At 37.8% G+C, this 19,942-nt stretch overlaps 1 protein-coding gene across 3 annotated transcripts in view; it reads left to right on the top strand.

The window, feature by feature from the left end:
- The window catches only part of ssh1b (slingshot protein phosphatase 1b), a 47,340-nt gene that overhangs the window by 20,285 nt on the left and 7,113 nt on the right, over positions 1–19,942 (top strand). For 2 of the 3 annotated variants that reach the window (XM_078421790.1, XM_078421791.1), the window contains exons 6-14: positions 2,531–2,599; positions 3,429–3,494; positions 4,468–4,662; positions 7,928–8,021; positions 8,978–9,106; positions 10,647–10,693; positions 11,744–11,890; positions 13,792–13,992; positions 17,928–18,630. In XM_078421790.1, the coding sequence (XP_078277916.1) occupies positions 2,531–2,599; positions 3,429–3,494; positions 4,468–4,662; positions 7,928–8,021; positions 8,978–9,106; positions 10,647–10,693; positions 11,744–11,890; positions 13,792–13,992; positions 17,928–18,630 (1,651 nt within the window). Of the gene's footprint in view, positions 1–2,530; positions 2,612–3,428; positions 3,495–4,467; positions 4,663–7,927; positions 8,022–8,977; positions 9,107–10,646; positions 10,694–11,743; positions 11,891–13,791; positions 13,993–17,927; positions 18,631–19,942 lie in introns of those variants that run through there. The other variant, XM_078421792.1, reaches the window with a different exon arrangement.

Consider the following 19,942-nt stretch of genomic DNA (forward strand, 5'->3'; position numbering starts at 1 on the left):
GTCTCACTAGGGCCCTGTACAACTGCAGAAGGACCTCTTTGCTCCTATACTCAACTCCTCTCTTTATGAAGGCCAAATGCCATTAGCTTTCTTCACTGCCTGTTGTACCTGTATGCTTACTTTCTGTGACTGATGTACTCGGACACCCAGGTCTTGTTGCACTTTCCCTTTTCCTAACCTGACACCATTCAGATAATAATCTGCCTTCCCGTTCTTACCTCCAAAGTGGATAACCTCACATTTATCCACATTATACTGCATCTGCCCACTCACCCAACCTGTCCAAGTCACTCTGCATCCTCATTGCATCCTCTTCACAATTCCCAATTCCGCCCAGGTTTGTGTCATCTGCAAATTTGCTAATGTTACTTTTAATTCTTTCATCTAAATCATTAATGTATATTGTAAATAGCTGCGGTCCCAGCACCGAGCCTTGCGGCACCCCACTAGTCACTGCCTGCTATTTTGAAAGGGACCCGTTAATCCCTACTCTTTGTTTCCTGTCTGCCAACCAATTTTCTATCCATGTCAATACCCTACCATGTGCTCAAATTTTGCCCACTAATCTGTGTGGAACCTTATCAAAGGCTTTCTGAAAATCCAGGTACACTACATCCACTGGCTCTCCCGTGTCCATTTTACTTGTTACACCCTCAAAAAATTCCAGAAGATTTGTCAAGCATGATGTGGACCGATCCTGTTACTGCTGTACAAAAGTAAAGTCTTCAATACCTCTTCAATCCTTAAACAGTTAATCATGAAATGACCTACCAAAATACCAAACATCTACTGTAGATCTGTTTGATATTTTGATGGCATTTGCTTGGTTAACTTTTTGAGGATTAGAAAGGAATTGAAGATTGTTATCCTATTAAAGGATAAGAGGCAGAAATTCTCACTTCATTTAAAAAAAAACGAAAGACTCCATCAGTGAAAAACATAGGTGTAAGAGAAACCTAAATAATTTCATTTTGGGGGTAGCATGGATATAAAGGGGTGAATTGCTTCGTTCTATGTTATACATTTGTATACTTTTCTTATCATAACAGACCATGACTTCACTAAAGTTGTGAGCAAATAACGGGTTCCAGCTTCTATTGTTGACTCCCTATGTAACTGATCTTCAAATATCTTCTGGTTGTCTTGAGCTCTATTTCGATTTCCTTTCTCCATCATTGCTTAATGATGGAGAATGTACTGTGTGATGCCATGGACTGAAAATCACTAGATCCAGCAGGTTCAATTCACTTTTCAATTTTGGGGAATATGAATAGCTAGAAAAGTACAAGATCAAAAAAGTAGTCTTCAAATCAGATACTATGTTTACTGTTATCAGTGAACCCGCAAGTATAGGTAAAGACACTTATTTTCATGGAGAATCATTGATGACAGCTAATCAATCACCTTGTTTGTAAGTAGTTGTTGGAGCACAAAACATAATGTACTTTGCTATAGAGACATATCATAAGGTGAAATTTGATGCATTTTGGAAGTAGGGGAAAATACAGAGCTGTGGGCATAGTACAGGCAAGTAGGATTTATTTTGGATTCCTTAGTATAACAGCAATGATTTTAATTAGAAGCTGAGTATTTCTTTGGTTTAAGATATGGGTGCTGTGTGCACATTTGTTGACTTTGGATCACCATTCTTTAAAGCAGAAGGAAGGGGTTGGTGTGCTGACATATTGACAAATTGTGTGTGAAGTGATGCATAATCTCAGAAGTGTCCTCAGTTTATTCACAGCTTGAATGTAAAGAGGATTAAGGAAGGAATTCAAAATGCCAACTATGGCACACAATTTGTAGTTTGTTTGTATTATTTAGTAGCCAGTAAGGTGCTACCACAGTAATTTGCATTACAGTTATTTTCTCATTGAATCATCTTCTGAATCTTGAGAAGTCCGGGTAGTTCTGCTATAATGTGATGGGTTCATTCCTAAGTAATCTTTTATTCTAGAATAAAATCAACTGGGAAAAGCGGGTATAGGGCTAAAGAGTTTCTGACTCTCAAACAGGTTTTTTATCCAGTATGATTTTCAAAAGTAAAGTTATTTTTAATAGCTCTGTGTTTATTTTTTTAACTGCTACCTAAAATATTAAAGACTATATGTACATTGTTTAATAGAGTATCATTGCACAAGTGTCAATCAAAGTGATTGGTTGTCAATTTCCATGGGCACCTGCAATGAAACTGACACTGTGTTCTTATGAGACAATGGTGTCTGATACTGTGGTGAGGTTGCATCAAAACCTTTTTCTCCCCTGGACTGTTGTTTTGCCAGACAGCTTTTTTTCTGTGTGTCTATTTCCAAAGTAATTTTAATGGTTTTCTATTTATCAGTCAAAATCACATTATAACCATTTTGGCCCATGTATAATATAAAGTGGGTTCCTTAGTTCATCAATAGCAGTATGTACATCTCGCGGTATGGAAATGCGTTATAGCAGAACTACCTGTATATCCTAAAAACATATATGATATCTCACTAAACTGAATATATTTTTAACGACAATCTTTAATTTTCTCCAGCAATACTTGCACAATAGGAATGACCCTTCCTCTCTGGAGTGATACAAAAATTCACTTGGATGGAGACGGGTAAGGCACAATGTAATTGCAAGAAGACATTTTATACTGCGGGATTTATATCCTCCCATAATTAAAAACCATTTTGATTGCGTGATTTACTGGCAGGTTGGTTTTCATCTAGATTCTTTTGTAATATCAGCTTTATCTAATCATTCACCATTTGAACATAACCGCCGTTCTGTTTTGTGCACGAAAAGGGATAATATTACATTTTTCCACATTATGTTGCACCTGCCGTGTTTTCACCACTCACTTAGATTATCCATAATGTTTGAAGCCTCTTTTTAGCATTCTCCTCCCTGCTCATAAGTCTGTCTACTTTCGTATCATCAGCAAACCTGAAAATGTGATATATAGTCCCTTCTGCCAAATCTAGATTGTGAGAGCCCGGGCCCATGAACTAATCCCTGCATTACACTACTGGTCATAGTTTGTCAATCTGAACAAGATTTGTTTACTTAACCATTTTGTTTTTGTGTTTTGCTTTTACTGTATTTGGTCCCACTCGTGTAGTGTTTAGAAGATCGCAGCTTGTGTAATGGACTTTTACTTAAAACCACAATTTTGTTTAATGCAAAACAAATGGTGGTCAGCGGATTGTTTTTAAATGAGGCTCATTGGTTAATGGTTTCATTCCACGATAGAAAAACCTTTATAAGGAAGTTTAGCTTTTTGCTTATAAGTTTAAAAGGAAAACATTCAGACCACTGAAAATGTGTTTTAACATAAATTCGCTCACGGTACATAATTCCAAAATTATACTCTGAAGAATGCTGACTCGGGTGTTTTATAGTCCCCAGAGATAGTATTTCACAAAGATTTTTTTTCTTTGTTTCAGTGGGTTCAGTGTGAGTACAGCAGACCGTAGTCTTATCTTCAAGCCAGTCTCCGTACAAGCCATGTGGTAAGTGTTGCAGGTTGAAACTGGTAACCTCGGGACCTGACCAGCGCTGAACAACAAAAATTGCCCCTCATCATCTTCCTCTGAGCAGACAGCAAAACTCTTCTTTTTAAGTACAGACACTCCCCGGGTTATGTAATGGCCCAAGAACTGTCAAAGCTTCTGTAAATTGGGAACACTGTCAGCTGCAATCGCAAAAGTTGTACTGGTAGGTGAATTAGCTACAGATTAGTACAGATCGAAGTTATAATTAGTTATTACAGATCTGTAGTACATCTTCAAAACATGCTGGACCAAAGAAGATGCTGGAGCACAGAATGCCAAACCAGAGAGTGTCAACTTGTACGCTCTATTTCCTGATATATCAGATTATAGTCTGTCTTTTAATGTGTATGAGAACTGTTGAATGAGACAACTGTCCACCCAAATATGACAGTTATCTGGTTTATGAAATAGAAGCTTTTATCGACACAAAATACTGGAGTAACACAGCGGCAGCATCTCTGGAGAAAAAGAATCGGTGATGTTTTGGGCCGGAGCCCTTCTGCAGACTAAAAGCTTCTTTTAGTTGACCTTTCATTAAAGGAAGGGAAAACTAACTCAATAGTGAACCATTAAAAAAAAACCTTCATATTATTTTGGGACAATTCTAGAGCTGGATCGACCTGGTTGTTCAATAAAGAAAGTAAAGTGCGGCCCAGAAATGAGCATTGAAGCAGAGTGCCAATTATAATTTTAGTCATGGAATTCCTGCTGTAAACTTCAGTTTGAATGGATGGTGCATGTGGTGGAGAGCTGAACTATGCGGCCTTAGTGTCAGGATGTAATTCAAATGATGTTCAAGACTTAATTTTTATTTTTCAATGGAGCATGGATAGCACAATATCCCGTGTCACATGTCAATGAAGATATATATCTATTTCTAAAGTTAAAGATTTAAAAAGTTTAATGCATGTGTATTATTTCTGTTTTCAAGGTCAGCATTACAGATTCTCCACAAATCCTGCGAAATGGCTCGTAGGTACAATTATTATCCATCAGGAATGGCTTTGACTTGGGCTAGTTACTACGAGAGCTGCATTAATTCAGAACAGAGTTGTATTAATGAATGGAATACAATGCAAGACCTACAGTCCATGCGGGCTGATTCACCCTCAATGTTTGTTGATAAGTGAGTAATGATTTTAAATTCCAAATTCTTACATCTTTAATATTTTGTAGTCCAGTTGAAATTGCATTTCTTTGGGGTAATTACAGTACATTCAGAAAGTATTCAGACCCCTTCACTTTTTCCACATTTTGTTACGTTACAGCCTTATTTTAAAATGGATTAAATTCTTTTTTTTATCATCAATCTACACACAATACCACAGAATGAAGAAGGGAAAACAGGTGTTTAGAAATTTTTGCAAAGTACTTAAAAGAAATAACTGAAATATCACATTTACATAAGTATTCAGACCCTTTGCTATGGCACTCAAAATTGAGCTTAGGTTCATCCTGTTTCCATTGATTATCCTTGAGATGTGTCTACAACTTGATTGGAGTCCACCAGTGGTAAATTAAATTGATTGGACATGATTTGGAAAGGCACACACCTGTCTATATAAGGACCCACAGTTGACAGTGCATGTCAAAACAAAAACCAAGCCATGAAGACGAAGGAATTGTCCGTAGACCTCCGAGACAGGATTGCGTCAAGACACAGATCTGCTGAAGGTTATAAAACAATTTCTGCAGCATTGCAGGTCCCAAAGAGCACAGTGGCCTCCGTCATTCTTAAATGGAAGAACTTTGGAACCACCAGGACTCTTCATAGAGCTGACACTTCATAGAGCCGACCAAACTGAGCAATCGGGGGAGAAGGGCCTTGGTCAGGGAGGTGACCAAGAACCCGATGGTCACTCTGACAGAGCTCCAGAGTTCCTCTGTGAAAATGGGAGAACCTTCCAGAAGCACAACTATGTCTGCAGCACTCCACCAATCAGGGCTTTATGGTAGAGTGGCCAGACGGAAGCCACTCCTCAGTAAAAGGCACATGAGAGCCCGCTTGGAGTTTGTCAAAAGGCACCTAAAAGACTCAGACCATGAGAAACAAGATTCTCTAGTTTGATGAAACCAAGATTGAACTCTGGCCTGAATGCCAAGCGTCACGTTTGGAGAAAACCAGGCACCGCTCATCACCTGGCCCATACCATACCTACAGTGAAGCATGGTGGTGGCGGCATCATGCCTCAACAAAGTACTGTAGTAAAGGGTCTGAATACTAATGTAAATGTGATATTTCAGGCTTTTAAAAAAAAATTACTTTGCAAAAATTTCTATACACCTGTTTTCGCTTTTTTATTATGGGGTATTGTGTGTTGATGATAAAAAAATAATAATTAATCCATTTTAAAATAAGGCTGTAATGTAACAAAAAGTGGGAAAAATGAAGGGGTCTGAATACTTTCTGAATGCACTGTATTTGGGTAACTTTTGGGAGTGGCAATGCTACCTGATTTTCACTGCCTTATGAATAAAGCTGAAATTAGCTTAACACAGCATAGACAGGTATCATAACTAAACATAGCACAAAAAGTAAGGAAATTTATGTTTGGTAGATTATTTATTTGTTGTAACAATGCTTCTTGGCAATAAATCTTATACCATTGGAAAGCCTGTTTATTCCCCTTTTAAATGGTGCCACATTTGTAAGGAACATGCATTTGTGGGATGAGCAGCAGAGCTGAGTATATGGGTTGCGCCCATGAAAAATTTGCCAAATCTTCTTTGCCAATGCCAAACAGCTTATTCTGCTGTTGCTATTGACTCTTGTTTTGAGCTTCTGGTACCACCAGGTGCTGACAATCAGGTGCCTGATTGGCACCTGATTGGCAGCATCTGTGAGCATGGGCCCTGCTACAGTGGTCAGTAGGTGTCTGCTCCAAGAATCGGCATGCCACGTTTGACTGATCTGGATAGGGCCCGTGCGATAGGGCAACTTCAAGCTGGTGTTCCGCAAAACCAAGTTGCGGCATTATTTGGAGTGAGCCCTAGTACCATCTCCAAAGTGAAGGCCAAGTTCCATATAACGGGGGATGTCAGAGACAGGCCGCGAAGTGGGCGTCCCAAGAAGACGACACCCGAAGAAGACCGTTTCCTCACCCTGTCAGCACTTAAGAACCTGTCTTCTACAGATTTGCAGTCAAGGTTTGCAGGACGATATGGCCGACGGCTCTCTGCCCAGACAATTCGGAACAGACTGCACGCAGCCGATCTCCGGTCTCATAGGGCTGCCAGGAGGCCTGCCATGACTGCCCTTCACCGTCAGGCCCGTTTGCGCTGGTGTCGGCAACACGTGCACTGGAACCTGAACATGTGGAGGAACGTTATGTTCAGCGATGAGTCCAGATTCTGCCTACGGCAGTTGGATCATAGGGTCAAAGTGTGGAGAAGACGCGGAGAACGCTATGCTGATTGCTGCACTGATAGAGTAACATCTTTTGGTGGAGGCAGTGTGATGGTGTGGGGCAGCATCTCCCTCACTGGAAAAACGAGGCTTGTCATCATTGGAGGCAATCTCAATGCAGAGAGATATCGAGATGAGATTCTGCAACCAGTGGCAATCCCATATCTCCACAGTCTGGGACCGAACTCTATCCTCCAAGATGACAATGCTCGCCCCCACAGAGCAAGGTTTCTCAGAGACTACCTCCAGAATTTGGGAGTGGAGAGGATGGAATGGCCTGCCAGCAGTCCTGACCTCAACCCCATTGAACACTTGTGGGATCAGCTTGGGCGTGCTGTTCGTGCCAGAGTGACCAACACAACCACGTTGGCTGACTTGCGACAAATGCTGGTTGAAGAATGGGATGCCATCCCACAACATTGTGTGACCAGGCTGGTGACCAGCATGAGGAGGAGGTGCCAGGCTGTTGTGGCTGTGTATGGTTCTTCCACACGCTACTGAGGCTCCTGTTTATTAAATGAATAAATTGTTAAATTGCCAATATATCTTGTTTCTTCAGACTTCAATCATCCAATCCACCAAACAACACCGAACAAGAGTCAATGGCAGAATAAGCTGTTTGGCATTGGCAGAGAAGATTTGGCAGATTTTTCAAGGGCGCAACCCACATACTCAGCTCTGCTACTCATCCCACAAATGCATGTTCATTACAAATGTGGCACCATTTAAAAGGGAAATAAACAGGCTTTCCAACGGTATAAGATTTATTGCCAAGAAGCATTGTTACAACAAATAAATAATCTACCAAACACAAATGTCCTTACTTTTTGTGCTATGTTTATGTTACCTATGCACATGGTTCAGTTTATGACCAGTAACACTTTTAGCCCACTTGGTCTCTGCTTCATTTGGAACAGATTGTATTTTAGTATTCATTGCAAGTTAGATGAAGATAAATATGTTTACTTATGTACCTTTCTTACAGACCAACGGAGAGTGAGCTAACGGAGCGATTGATAAGAAACAAATTAAGATATATAATGATGAGTAAAGATTTGGAAAATGTCACTTCCAAAGAAGTAAGAAGTTAACCATTGTATTAAACACATTTCTTCAAATTGTAGCAGTATTAATTTTGAATAATATTAAGGTTACTGTCTTTAGACATTATTTTAGACTTTAGAGGTACAGTGTGGAAACAGACCCTTCGGCCCACTGTGTTCACGCCAACCAGCGATCACCATATACACTAGCACTAGTCATACACACTAGGAACAATTTAAAAATTAGAGAAGCCAATTAACCTACAAACCTGTATGTCTTTGGAGTGTGGGACGAAACCAGAGCACCCGGAGAAAACCCACACGGTCATGAGAACATACAAACCATGCAGACAAGCACCCCTAGTCAGGATCAAACCCGGGTCTCTGGCGCTGTAAGGCAGCAACTCTACTGCCGCACAATTGTGCCGCCCAACTGTCATTGATTTGCAAAATTATCTTGGACGAACAATTTGTACATATTCAGGGACAATGGGTATTGTTTTGTGTAAATTCAATAATTAAGTAATCTTCTAATTAAGAATAACTTCCATTGCAACATCTTAAAGTTTTAAATAACTTAAGCATTTGGAAAAGAGAAAGATGTAGAAGATGGGTAATGATAATTGTTTGTAATTGTTCTAGCAAAGAATTAATGCAGATATAATGGCATGCATGATGATTGGTTCCGTGCCTTCCAGATTTCAGGGGAAGAAGGAGTTATTAAACAGTATTAAAACAGAAAATGCTCACTTTTCTATGCATAATTCAGATGGCCTGGTGTGTTACTGTAACATCCACTACAATATACAAATCTCTGCTGAAGTTGTTGATTTCGTTCGGAGCAGTTAGGCATGACGACTTGTATCCCTGCTCACAGATTCCCATCCCAAAATGAGTATGTACCATTGTGATAGGAGGAATGTAAGAGAAAAAAAAGAATAAATGTGTAAATTATTCCATACTACATGTTACTAACGTTTTTTTATTTACAGATTCGAAATGAGTTAGAACAACAAATGAATTGCAATCTGAAAGAATACAAAGGATTTATTGATAATGAAATGCTCATCATTTTAGGACAAATGGATAAAGCTTCCCTAATATTTGATCATCTTTATTTGGTAAGTTTTTCTTGGCTATTCTACACATTTGTTTAATTGCTGAGTAGGTAGTCCTGTGTGAAAACTCTCTTTTATGGAATGCATTTTTGATTTTTCTGAAACTGAGCAGTGAATTACCTTGGTATCCACCACCTCTCCATTGGTTTCAATTAATTATTCATATCCTAAACCACGCCATTCATACTGCTACTGTCTTTCCAAAATCTGTTTTTGCCCCATCTGTTGTTGGGTATCTTGGCTCACTGCCACTTTTTTTCAGGTACATGTTTGGAATACGCCAATTTAATCTACTGAATTTTTGAATGTGTTCAATAGAAATAAATACATAAATTGCAACCTCATTTTACGCACTAATTTACTGTTCTGCCTGCTAAGCCCCCCCCCCCCGGTCCAAACAGAAAAAAATAGCATTGATTCTGATTAATGTTGTTGGTACCTAGAATACGATGAGGAGATAACTTTAGCTGCATCATCTGATCTTGGGCCTGTGCCAGTTATACAAATTGTACTTGTTATGAAATTTAGATGATTAATAACATGGTTGAACAAATCATTAAAGTAGAATATACTGGAAATGAAACTTCTGAATCAAAAGCACATTAGCTATTCAAGGCTCATTCAAATTATTGGTCTTTTTTGACTGAGAAGCTGTCATTGCCTTTTTTTAATCTTTAGGATTGGTGTGTATGACAATTGGCAAATTAAATAGGTCTTTCTCGAATCTTGCAAATTACTGATATCATGTAGAATTGTCTAAATTGAAACAAGTGCTATCATTTTGTAACAGCCAGCGTTGGTCATTTGGACTGCGTGGCTTGTTATGGTGGACGAAGTATTCATATACTTGAACCTGTTATCAAGAAACATTTTCTTTTCTGATATGTTTATTTGGTTTATTGAATGTTCAGTAATTAACAACATTAAAAAAAAGTTAAATGCAAAATAAATAGCTTGCCTTTTCCCTCCTCATCTCTAGGTTGGGTATCCCCATCCAAGTAAGTGGGGACTCCAATCCTATACCAGATCAAGTTTTAATGAGAAAAATGTTTTGGAAAAATCAAGCCTACATGCATTTGTTGTAATCATTCAGAGATTTCCCAGTTCCGCTTTCTTGATTTAAGATCTTCTAAATTTTTGTTCCTGAATAACATTCCTTTATCTTAAAGTATCTTCAATCTTTTTTACACTGACTCTGACTTGATTTGACTATCTGATGCTAGCAAATATTTTAGGCAGAGCATATTTAAATGACTGCACCATCAATTGCCTTGTTTGCAGCCACGTACAGATTTGGTGAATATCTTAATATAAGAAAACTCCAAGCAAAATATTTTTCTAATGCCACTGTTGACTGGGAAGGACAACTGTACTGGAACACAAAATTCATCAAAACATTATCTTCTTGTATGTCTGATGCTTATTTGAGGTTGGGAATAAGTCTTGAAATTTCTTTCACTGCCGTGAGGTTTACAATGATTAAAATAGTTTTCTGGAAAACTATTCTTGTATTTCAGAGTGATTGTGATCATTGTCATTTTAGGGTTCGGAGTGGAATGCTTCAAATTTGGAAGAGCTACAGGCAACAGGGTAAGGGCAAAACAATTAGAAAAGTATATATTTCAAATTTCACTTTCTAATTATTGCATCAGCTTCCAAAACTATGTCCTTCTGTCAACTGATACTTTTAAAAACTGGGGAAATCAGGAATACAAAAGACTGCACATTTTTCCAGTATCAAAGACAATACAGTCTGCAAGATCTGGAAGTGGGTGATATTGTGCGGTCTGACTGTCCAGATGTATATGCAGGTGTCCCCAATTAAAAAACAGTGTTAGTTTTCTAAAGAACCCTTCATTGTGTGAATTCATATAACGAGGTACAGTACAACATTAACTTGTTATACCATTTGCCTTGGAAGAATCAAGTTAGACTATGGCCAATCTCCTCTCAGTTGTGATGCTGTAAAAACTCAAACCTTACTTTTGACAAGGTGAAACATATATGTTGAAACTTACAAGTCATTCATGTAATGGTCATCATTTCCAAATGGCAGAATGCAAGGATTCAAGATTTCTTTTTGTAAATTTATTGTATCTTGTTTATTTCAGATTCCTTCTTGTTAACCGAATCAAAACTAATGTTAAATGTTACTGGTTTTCACAGACCTGCTTGTGAAAGATAGTATCCAAAATTGTTCCCTATCTTTCACTGTAGTGAGTAAAACCTGCAATGTGACAATTTTTATTAAATAAAACCCTTTAATGTACGGGAAAATTTGTTAAGTGGATGTTCACTCAGTTGGGGAAACTTGTAAACACAATCATATCGCAATCATTTGGATTATTTTCCCCTCTGTAACACTGTAATTGTAAAACACCAAGCAACAGTCCCACCTAACTTAGTATATGTGTAAAGGAAGGTCCAGCATTCTGAGTATCCCACTGGCTGATGCCATTACCATTTTCAAGATATTAGCCAGGACAAATAACCAATATGTTTAAACTTGTAGTTTAATGCTTTATTGTGTTATATTGTACTGTGTTTACTAATTATATTGTAGTCTTTATTGAGGTGATTGTTTAAAAAATAAATGGTTATCAAGAAATTTCTCACCACAGTTTTTTTGGTTTCTTGCAGCGTTGGGTATATCTTAAATGTAACCAGAGAAATTGACAACTTCTTTCCTGGCTTGTTCTGCTACCACAATATACGGGTGTTTGATGAGGATTCTACAGACTTACTGGCCTATTGGAATGACACATATAACTTCATAACAAAAGCCAAGTAGGTAGAGGGACAAATTTTGCATGATGGCAAAAATAATCATAGGATGGCAAAAATAAACCGCTAGGATCATAATACCCAGTGAACTTGTAATGTATGTAAGGCTAATTGTAAAGTTAATTAGTAAGTTAGTGTCCTGTAAACAATGTTAACTGAAGAGTTATTGAGGAGCCATGAAAGCAGATTTGTGATATTTGATGAGAATAATTGATCCTTGAGGAACAATTACTTCATTCTAAGACTAAGATCCATGTATAATTTGACCTTAAATATTTGGAATAGTTATTAATAAATGCTTGACTGAATACAATATAGTGAATGGACTTCTAAAATTTGGAAGGGAAGATATATAATTTGAGGTAGACACAAAATGCTGGAGTAACTCAGCGGGCCAAGCAGCATCTCTGGAGAGAAGGAATAGGTGACTTTTTGGGTCGAGACCCTTCTTAATTTGAGGGCTACTAAATAACCCTGAGTGAATTAATTGTATTCCATTGTGGCTCATTTCCTGGCCTATTTAAATTTCAAATTTCAATGGTATAGAAACAGGGAAACAATTTAAAACACCGCACAGCTATCTCTGGAGACAAGATAAAGGAAAATCTCAAGAGATTCTATAGGTATATTAAGAGCCAAATGGCAACAAGGAAGAGAACAGGCCCCCTTAAGGATCAGTGTTGTCATCTATATGTGAGCCACAGGAGATGGCCCAGGTGTTAAATTAATACCTGTATTTATTGAGGAGAAGGTGATAAAAACAAAGGGTTTGAAGGAAATGAGTAGTGACTAGACTAAGTGGACCTGTTGGACCCAAACCAAAATGCATAAAAATTCCCTTTAATAAACTCTGACATTGTGCACTTTAACCACATGTAATTTTTTTTCTATTACAAATCTCAAATTGTGGAGTACAGAGGCAAATAAATAAATTATGGATCTTTGTTCCAAACATTATGGAGAGCACTGTATGTAATTTAGCAAGGCCTTTTGACTAGGTCCTGCAAGGTAGGTTGATCCGGAAGCTTAGATCGAGTGGGATTTGGGCTGAGCTAGCCAAATGGATTTGAAATTGGCTTGAAGGAAGGAGACAGAGGGTGGTAGTGGAGATTTGCTTTTCTGAGACTAATGGTGTGCTGGAAGGATATATGCTGGGTCCACTATTGATTGTCATCAATATCAATGATTTGGATGACAGTGCAGTTGATGTGTCGATAAATTTAAGGATGTCACCAAAATTGATGGTATGGTTGACTATCTAAGTTCACAAAAGAATTTTGATCAAGTGGACTAAGGAATAGTAAATGGAATTTAACTCTGAAAGTGTGAGATGATTTATTTAGGTAAATCATATCAGGGCAGGACTTGTATGATTGAAGTGTAACTTTATAGTAATAGACATTAAAATAGAAAATAACCATTCTTGTTGCGATCATGAAAATACCTCTGAAATGCCACCCGTAAAGATTGACTACAGATATTGGAATCCTGAGCAAAAGTCACAGTGCTGGAGGAACTCTGCAGACCAGGTAGCATCCATGGAGGAAAATAGATCCTCCAGATTGATGAAGCAGAGGGGACGAATCTGGTATAGAGAGGTGAGGTGAAGGGATGGGGCAAAAACCAGCACCTGCAGTCTTTTAGGTCTCCTGTGGGTATTGATTGCCTTTGAGGTTAGATCTTAACTGATTTATTGTAGACATTTTTAAAAAGTAAAATGATCATAAAGACATTTATCTTTTACCACCTTTAGTGCACATTGGTGGTCTTTAATGTTATTGATCATTAATTTTCCGTTTGTCACTTTGTTCATTGATTTCTGTGCTTGAAGTAGTTTTTGTGGTAAATATTTGTGCAATTTGTTTAAAAAGCTGGCATTTTAATGAAACTTTTTTTATGTTCAGGAAAAATCATTCCAAATGTCTGGTGCATTGCAAAATGGGTGTCAGCCGGTCTGCATCAACTGTCATTGCGTATGCAATGAAGGAATTCAGGTGGTCACTTGAAAAGGCCTACAAATATGTGAAAGAGAAACGAAGTGTCGCACAGCCAAATGCAGGGTTCATGAAGCAGCTTGCAGAATATGAAGGCATTTTAGATGCCAGGTAAATGCCTACTTCTGGGGCAAACGGTGTATACAATGAATATCTGTAGTACATTTTTTCATAAAGTGACATTGTTGTTAAAACCGAGAATTGAAACATTATTTTTAATACAACTTTCCAGGCTCTCAGTTAACTGGTTTCCGTGTTGAATTTCCAGGCCCTGTTCTAGAATTTTCCAGCTTGGTTGCTAATATAAACAAATTATTGAAGAAGTCGCTGAAACTCCAGATTTGTTGTGTTCATTTCAAAAACTGTTATCTGTGAAGGCAGGCCTGTGGTAGCGCCCATTGGTGTTTCAACTGATGTGCCACAGGTGGATCCTTCATGCCTTCAGTTATATTATATTGTGTGACGCCAGACATGCCCAGTTGGCAAATGTCCTAGAGTGCTTCTGGAGAGATGGAAGCATAACTCTCTGCACTAGGCCTATACAAAGATTGAGATAAATAATATGCCAGGAGAGCACTAATGCATTCTTTGCAAGAAAAAAAAGTCTGAATTTAGGACATGTGGAAATAATTTTAAGATTGATAAGATTTTATTGTCATCATTTTCTGACATTTTTGATTTGGACTACTTAGAACACTGGGTGATCACTGGTAAGATGATCAAACATTTTTTATGTACCCACAATAAGTCCTGAAATATTGGGAAAGATTGCTGGTCTGACAAAAATGTTAAATATTTTGCCTTAGTTTTCTCTTTTGCTTTGTTTAATCTTCCAATTAAATATTTATTCGCTTCCCACATGGAACTTTAGGATGTTACCATGCTTCAGTATAATTAGAGTCTTTATAGTATTATGAATGCAAAGTAGTATTTGACAAATTCATTATAAACTAGACCAAGTGGACCCGTTGGGCCCAAACCTCTCCTGCATTGGTGCAGCACCCTCTCCCCTCTCCTCTCCCCTCTCCTCCCTCCTCTCCCCCCTCCCTCCTGCCTCCCCCTCCCCTCCTTCCCCTTCCCTCCCATATCCTCCCTCCCTAGGAGATAGATTTAAACCTTAAAATGTGAATAACTTAAAAAATATAACACCGATTTCAATGAAACTTCCATTAGCGCCAAAGAGATGACGGTGAGTAAGGTGGGACTAAAATTGTCGCACTATGATGTACGTTTTGGCTGTAGTTCAGGAACAAACAAACAAACGAGAGTTTTAGTATATAGATTTTAGGGAGTGTAAAATGCATGATGAATTCAAGGAGAACCAGAGGATGTAGTGTATTTGAATTTCTAAAAAGCATATGCTGAAGTGCCATATAAGATGATATTCCATGAGTTAACATTTCATTATATTGATGGTAATGTATTGACATGTATCAGGGGTAGATAGAAAACAGTTAAGGGGATATTTTCAGATCGGCAATCAGAAACTAGTGAGATAGCGGAGCAACCAGTGCTTGGTCTTCGGCTGGGGAATTAGATAAAAGGACCAGGTGTAATATTTTCAAGTGTTCTGACAATGCTCACATTTCCCCATAATATACTTATTTGTCTTTTTATTTAGCCCACTTGCTTAACTTGTATCTGTCCTGTGACAAATTGGATATGTAGGTTGTGTGGAGGGCTCAAAAGCTCTGTCAAGGGACAAATACAAGTTAAGTTAGTGGGCTAAATGAAAAGGCAAATAAGCATATTAAGGAGAAATGTGAGGTTATTAAATTAAAAATGAAATCCAGTGCTTAGATAAATGTGGGTGTCCTTATACAGAGTACACAGAAGTTAGCACAAAGATATAGCAAGTAATTAGCATGGCAAATGGAATGTAAATCTTCATGAATTGAGTTATTCTCTGAGGAAAGGAAGGATAGCACAGGCTTTAAATAATGATCATCTTAAATGCCAGAACATATTCAAGAGGTTACATTTCTTACTCCTGTTCCTAATTCATATGTTCTTGCATTAAATGTATTTGGTGCGAATATAATTGTTGTTAGTGAAATGTTAATATGGCAGTAAAAGTAACATTAACAAATCTCTTATTTGGTAGTCAAGTTTGTTGCTGACATCTAGTCAAATTATGTGGGTTGATGCTAAAGAGATATTCAAATTATTTGGGTTGACTCGCCCTTAAAAAAATTTCATCAAAACACATTGGATCCATGTAATAGGCCAGATGATAAGGAGATTCTGATATTTTTTCAAATTTAATCTGAATCACTATTTTTCAGTATTGTGTTCTAATTTTTTATTTTATCTAATCCTATTGCTAACATGATCCTTTGTCTTCATGCCATTAAAAAAAAATTGTTAAGCATAACTAGTATGACTAAAAGAAAAAAGCTGCAGATGTTGCAAATATGGGGGGAAAACGTTTGATTCTGGTAAAACAGATTTAAAATTCATTTTTCAAAATGTGGGCATTGCTGGCAAGGGCATCAAGTAGTTTCCATCCCTAATTTCCTCTTTGTAGTGTGTTCTGCGAAGCCATTTCTGAGGGACAGGGAGCATCTCTGCAGAGAAGGAATGGGTGACGTTTCAGGTCGAGACCCTTCTTCAGACTCTACTCAAAATGTCACCCATTCCTTCTCCAGAGATGCTGCCTGTCCCGCTGAGTTACTTCAGCATTTCGTGTCTAGCTTCGGTGTAAACCAGCATCTGCAGTTCCTTCCTACACAGTAAGCCATTTCTGGTGACAGTTAAGGACCAGCGATGCGAGTATGGGTCTGGAGTCACATAAAGGCCAGACCCGGTAAAGATAACAGATATCCTGCCCTGCAGGACATTACTGAGCCATGGCAATCTGTCAGGTGCTAAATTGGGCAGTTAGAAAAAGGCCATATTTTATAATAATCCAATAATTTCTTGGCCATCGTTACTATGACTGTCTTTGCTTAGATTATTAACTAAATTTAAATTCTACATATGAGACCTCACCTCCATGCTTGGATTGTTGATATCTGATTGAGGTGTGCAAGATGCAGAGTTCACTTGGCATAAGTGGAAGCTATTTTCTTAATAAATGGTTCATGGGTCAGCGGAGAAAGATTCAAAGTGAAAGGTAAAAGATCCAGGGGAGGCTTGAAGAAAGTTTTTATTTGTAAAGGGAGTGCATATGATGTGTTACCCACTGCTCAGAAGGATGATAAAAACGCGGTCAATTGGGATTTTTGAAAGGGAATTGAATAGGCCCTAGAGATGAAATAATTTGAACAGTTATGGTGTTGGGGCAGGAGAATGGAACTGACTAGCTTGTTACATGAGGAGCTGCATGGACTGGATCAGCCTGCATTCTATATCACAGTGACTATCATGTTTACATTGCCCACCGCCCCTGCCTTTTCTGTTCTGAATACAGTCAGCAATTTGTTCATTTGCAAGATTCAAATGGCATCTTAGATGTCTGCTGAGACATATTGGAGATTTCGGAGATTTAAGTATGTAATCTTAGTTAGAATTCAGTGCATTAATGGAGGAATGCTGCATCATTGGAGATGTTATCTGTTTTCGAAGTGATATTAAATTATCCTGTCAGATAGACAGACTACTCAGAGAAAGTAAGATGACTTCTGGCCAATATTTATTATCAAAAGCCACTGCAAAAGCAGATTATCGGTCCAATACTTTATTGCAAGCAGTAAATATTACCTGTACTATCTTCTATAGTAGATTGCTGACTGTAAAATAATTTGGATCGTCAGAAGGTTGTAAAAAAACAAAAGCTAAATGGAAGTTTATTTCTCTTCATGTCCAAAATACATTATTTAGAACAAAGAACATTAGAGCAGCGCAGCACAAGCACAGGCCATTATGATCCAAGATGTCAGTGCCTAACATGATGCCAAATTAAACCAATCCCTTCTATCTACACATGATCCATATCCCTCCATTTTGTGCATATTCGTGTGCGTAGCTAAATGCCACTTTCATATCTGCTTATACCATTGCGTTGATCCTGTGGCTAATACCTTTCTCCCACTTTTTAAAAACAGTAAACATCGACATAATAGTTTGTGGCGCCGTAATTCTGAGAGTGACCTGCAGGAAACTGTGAGGGATCCATTGTTCAAGAGCACCAGAATATCTACTCAACATGATGTGAGCAGTGACAACAAAGGAATTCAACACAGATATGGAAAGCAGAAATATAATGGTACTGAGATGACTCAGAATTCAATAGCAGCCAACAAAAATAAAAGTGATCAAAATAATTCGAATCGCTACTTCAGATGTCTGTCGGATCCCATTGTAGACAGTGCCTACATTAAACAGCAGAGGGAGCAGGATGAATATTCAATCCAAGTTGATGATGTGGAAAGAGATGCAATTCAGATGAACAACAGAGATTTCAGATGCACAGATGGTTTCTGTGACACTGGGGAATTTGTGTCATCTCAACTTCATTATACTTATGAACGTGAAGAAAAAGTACAAAGTCAGCAAGGAAATACTTACTTGATGTTTACAGCAGTAGCCGAGTCAGAAGAAGAAAATGAAAATACACTGGACTTCAGTGTGTACGCTGATGGTGTTCGGATAGCACTTGATGAACCTAACACAGAAAATGACCTAGAGGCCGATTCAAACTTTACAAACATGCAGGAGCCAGGGATAACAGTAACTGTTGAATATCATCTTGATAAAGACAATGTGAACAATAACAACACCACAAGAATTTTTTTGAAAGTGGATGAAGTAAGTGCACATTACAAAAGAGCCATGATCCTTTTAGTACTTTCCAACCTCTTCCTCTCACTGAAATATCATTTGGCATTTTGTTACATATATTACTCCTGGGTAATGGTGGTAAATGTGCATAACTTTGAATAAAAACAGGGTAATTCTTGTCCAATTTCAACTAGATTGCACTGCATTTTGATATCGGATTCACTCAATTATATTTTTCAAAATTGAAGAGTAAATCGGAAACATTTTGAGATTTTAAAAGTGCCAGAAATTAGAAGTAAAGTATTTTTGAAACTTCCATTGTTCATTAGGCAAAGAGGAGTCAGCAATGCGTTGGACACCCAGAAAGAATACTTATCATTCTCATGGCATATTTTGATTGTGTGTTGAAGTGTAGAAAAATTGTAACTATCTCATTGCATTTCTATTTGAAAAAATTGTAATCCCCACTGAAGATAGAGGTGAGACATACTTGCACATTTTTTAACACAGTAAAACTTTTGGCTTGGTCCTTCGAGCTTACCCATCCAAACTCACCATTTGGTTTCTTATTCATGATTTTTGGAACTAATCAGTGTTAAATCTTATTAACAGCAACGTAATTAAACCATATTTAAAACGGGAATGATTTTCTGTTCTGCTTATTTGTCACTTAAATAGCTGCATCAATTTCAAATTGATTTTGACACTTGGCAGTATCCTTTAGAACTTGAACTCTATACTTTATAGAAAGCTTTAGCTTCAATTCTTAACGATTCCCCAGTATGTTTCAGCCTTTCTGAGTCCTCTAATTCCCCTTTGTGCAGTAAATTACAAGGATAATTGTTCCTTGTAACCTTGCCCAATATTTCAGAAACAGGACATTTATTTACCACACTGAGTAACCTAATGGGTTGTATGACTCTTAATAGTTTACAGTTCAGAAAACAGTCATTTTGCTTTGAAAACTGTGTTTAAAGACTGGCGGAAATGGAGACAAACTTGTCCCAGTTTTTTAATCAGTAAAATGTATTATGTTGAGGAAAGTTGCATGTAATTTATGTTTAAAGTCACTTACAGCAGTTTACAGTAGTAAATTTGATTAATAGAAAAATTAGATTCATTTTGGCTGATTCTGGAGTTGACATCATGCACTGTCTTGCAGAAATTCGCCCTGTAGCTGTCCTCTGGACTCCTTTTAATAACGTTAGAGGTAGAAACAAGGAACTGCAGATGCTGGTTTACAAAAAAAAGACACAAAGAGCTGGAGTAACAGTGGGTCAGAGAGCATCTTCACCATGAATAAGTGACATTTCGGGTCGGGACCCTTCGTCAGACTAAT

The sequence above is a fragment of the Rhinoraja longicauda genome, chromosome 25, assembly GCF_053455715.1.
Source record: "Rhinoraja longicauda isolate Sanriku21f chromosome 25, sRhiLon1.1, whole genome shotgun sequence".
Lineage (NCBI taxonomy): Eukaryota > Metazoa > Chordata > Chondrichthyes > Rajiformes > Arhynchobatidae > Rhinoraja > Rhinoraja longicauda.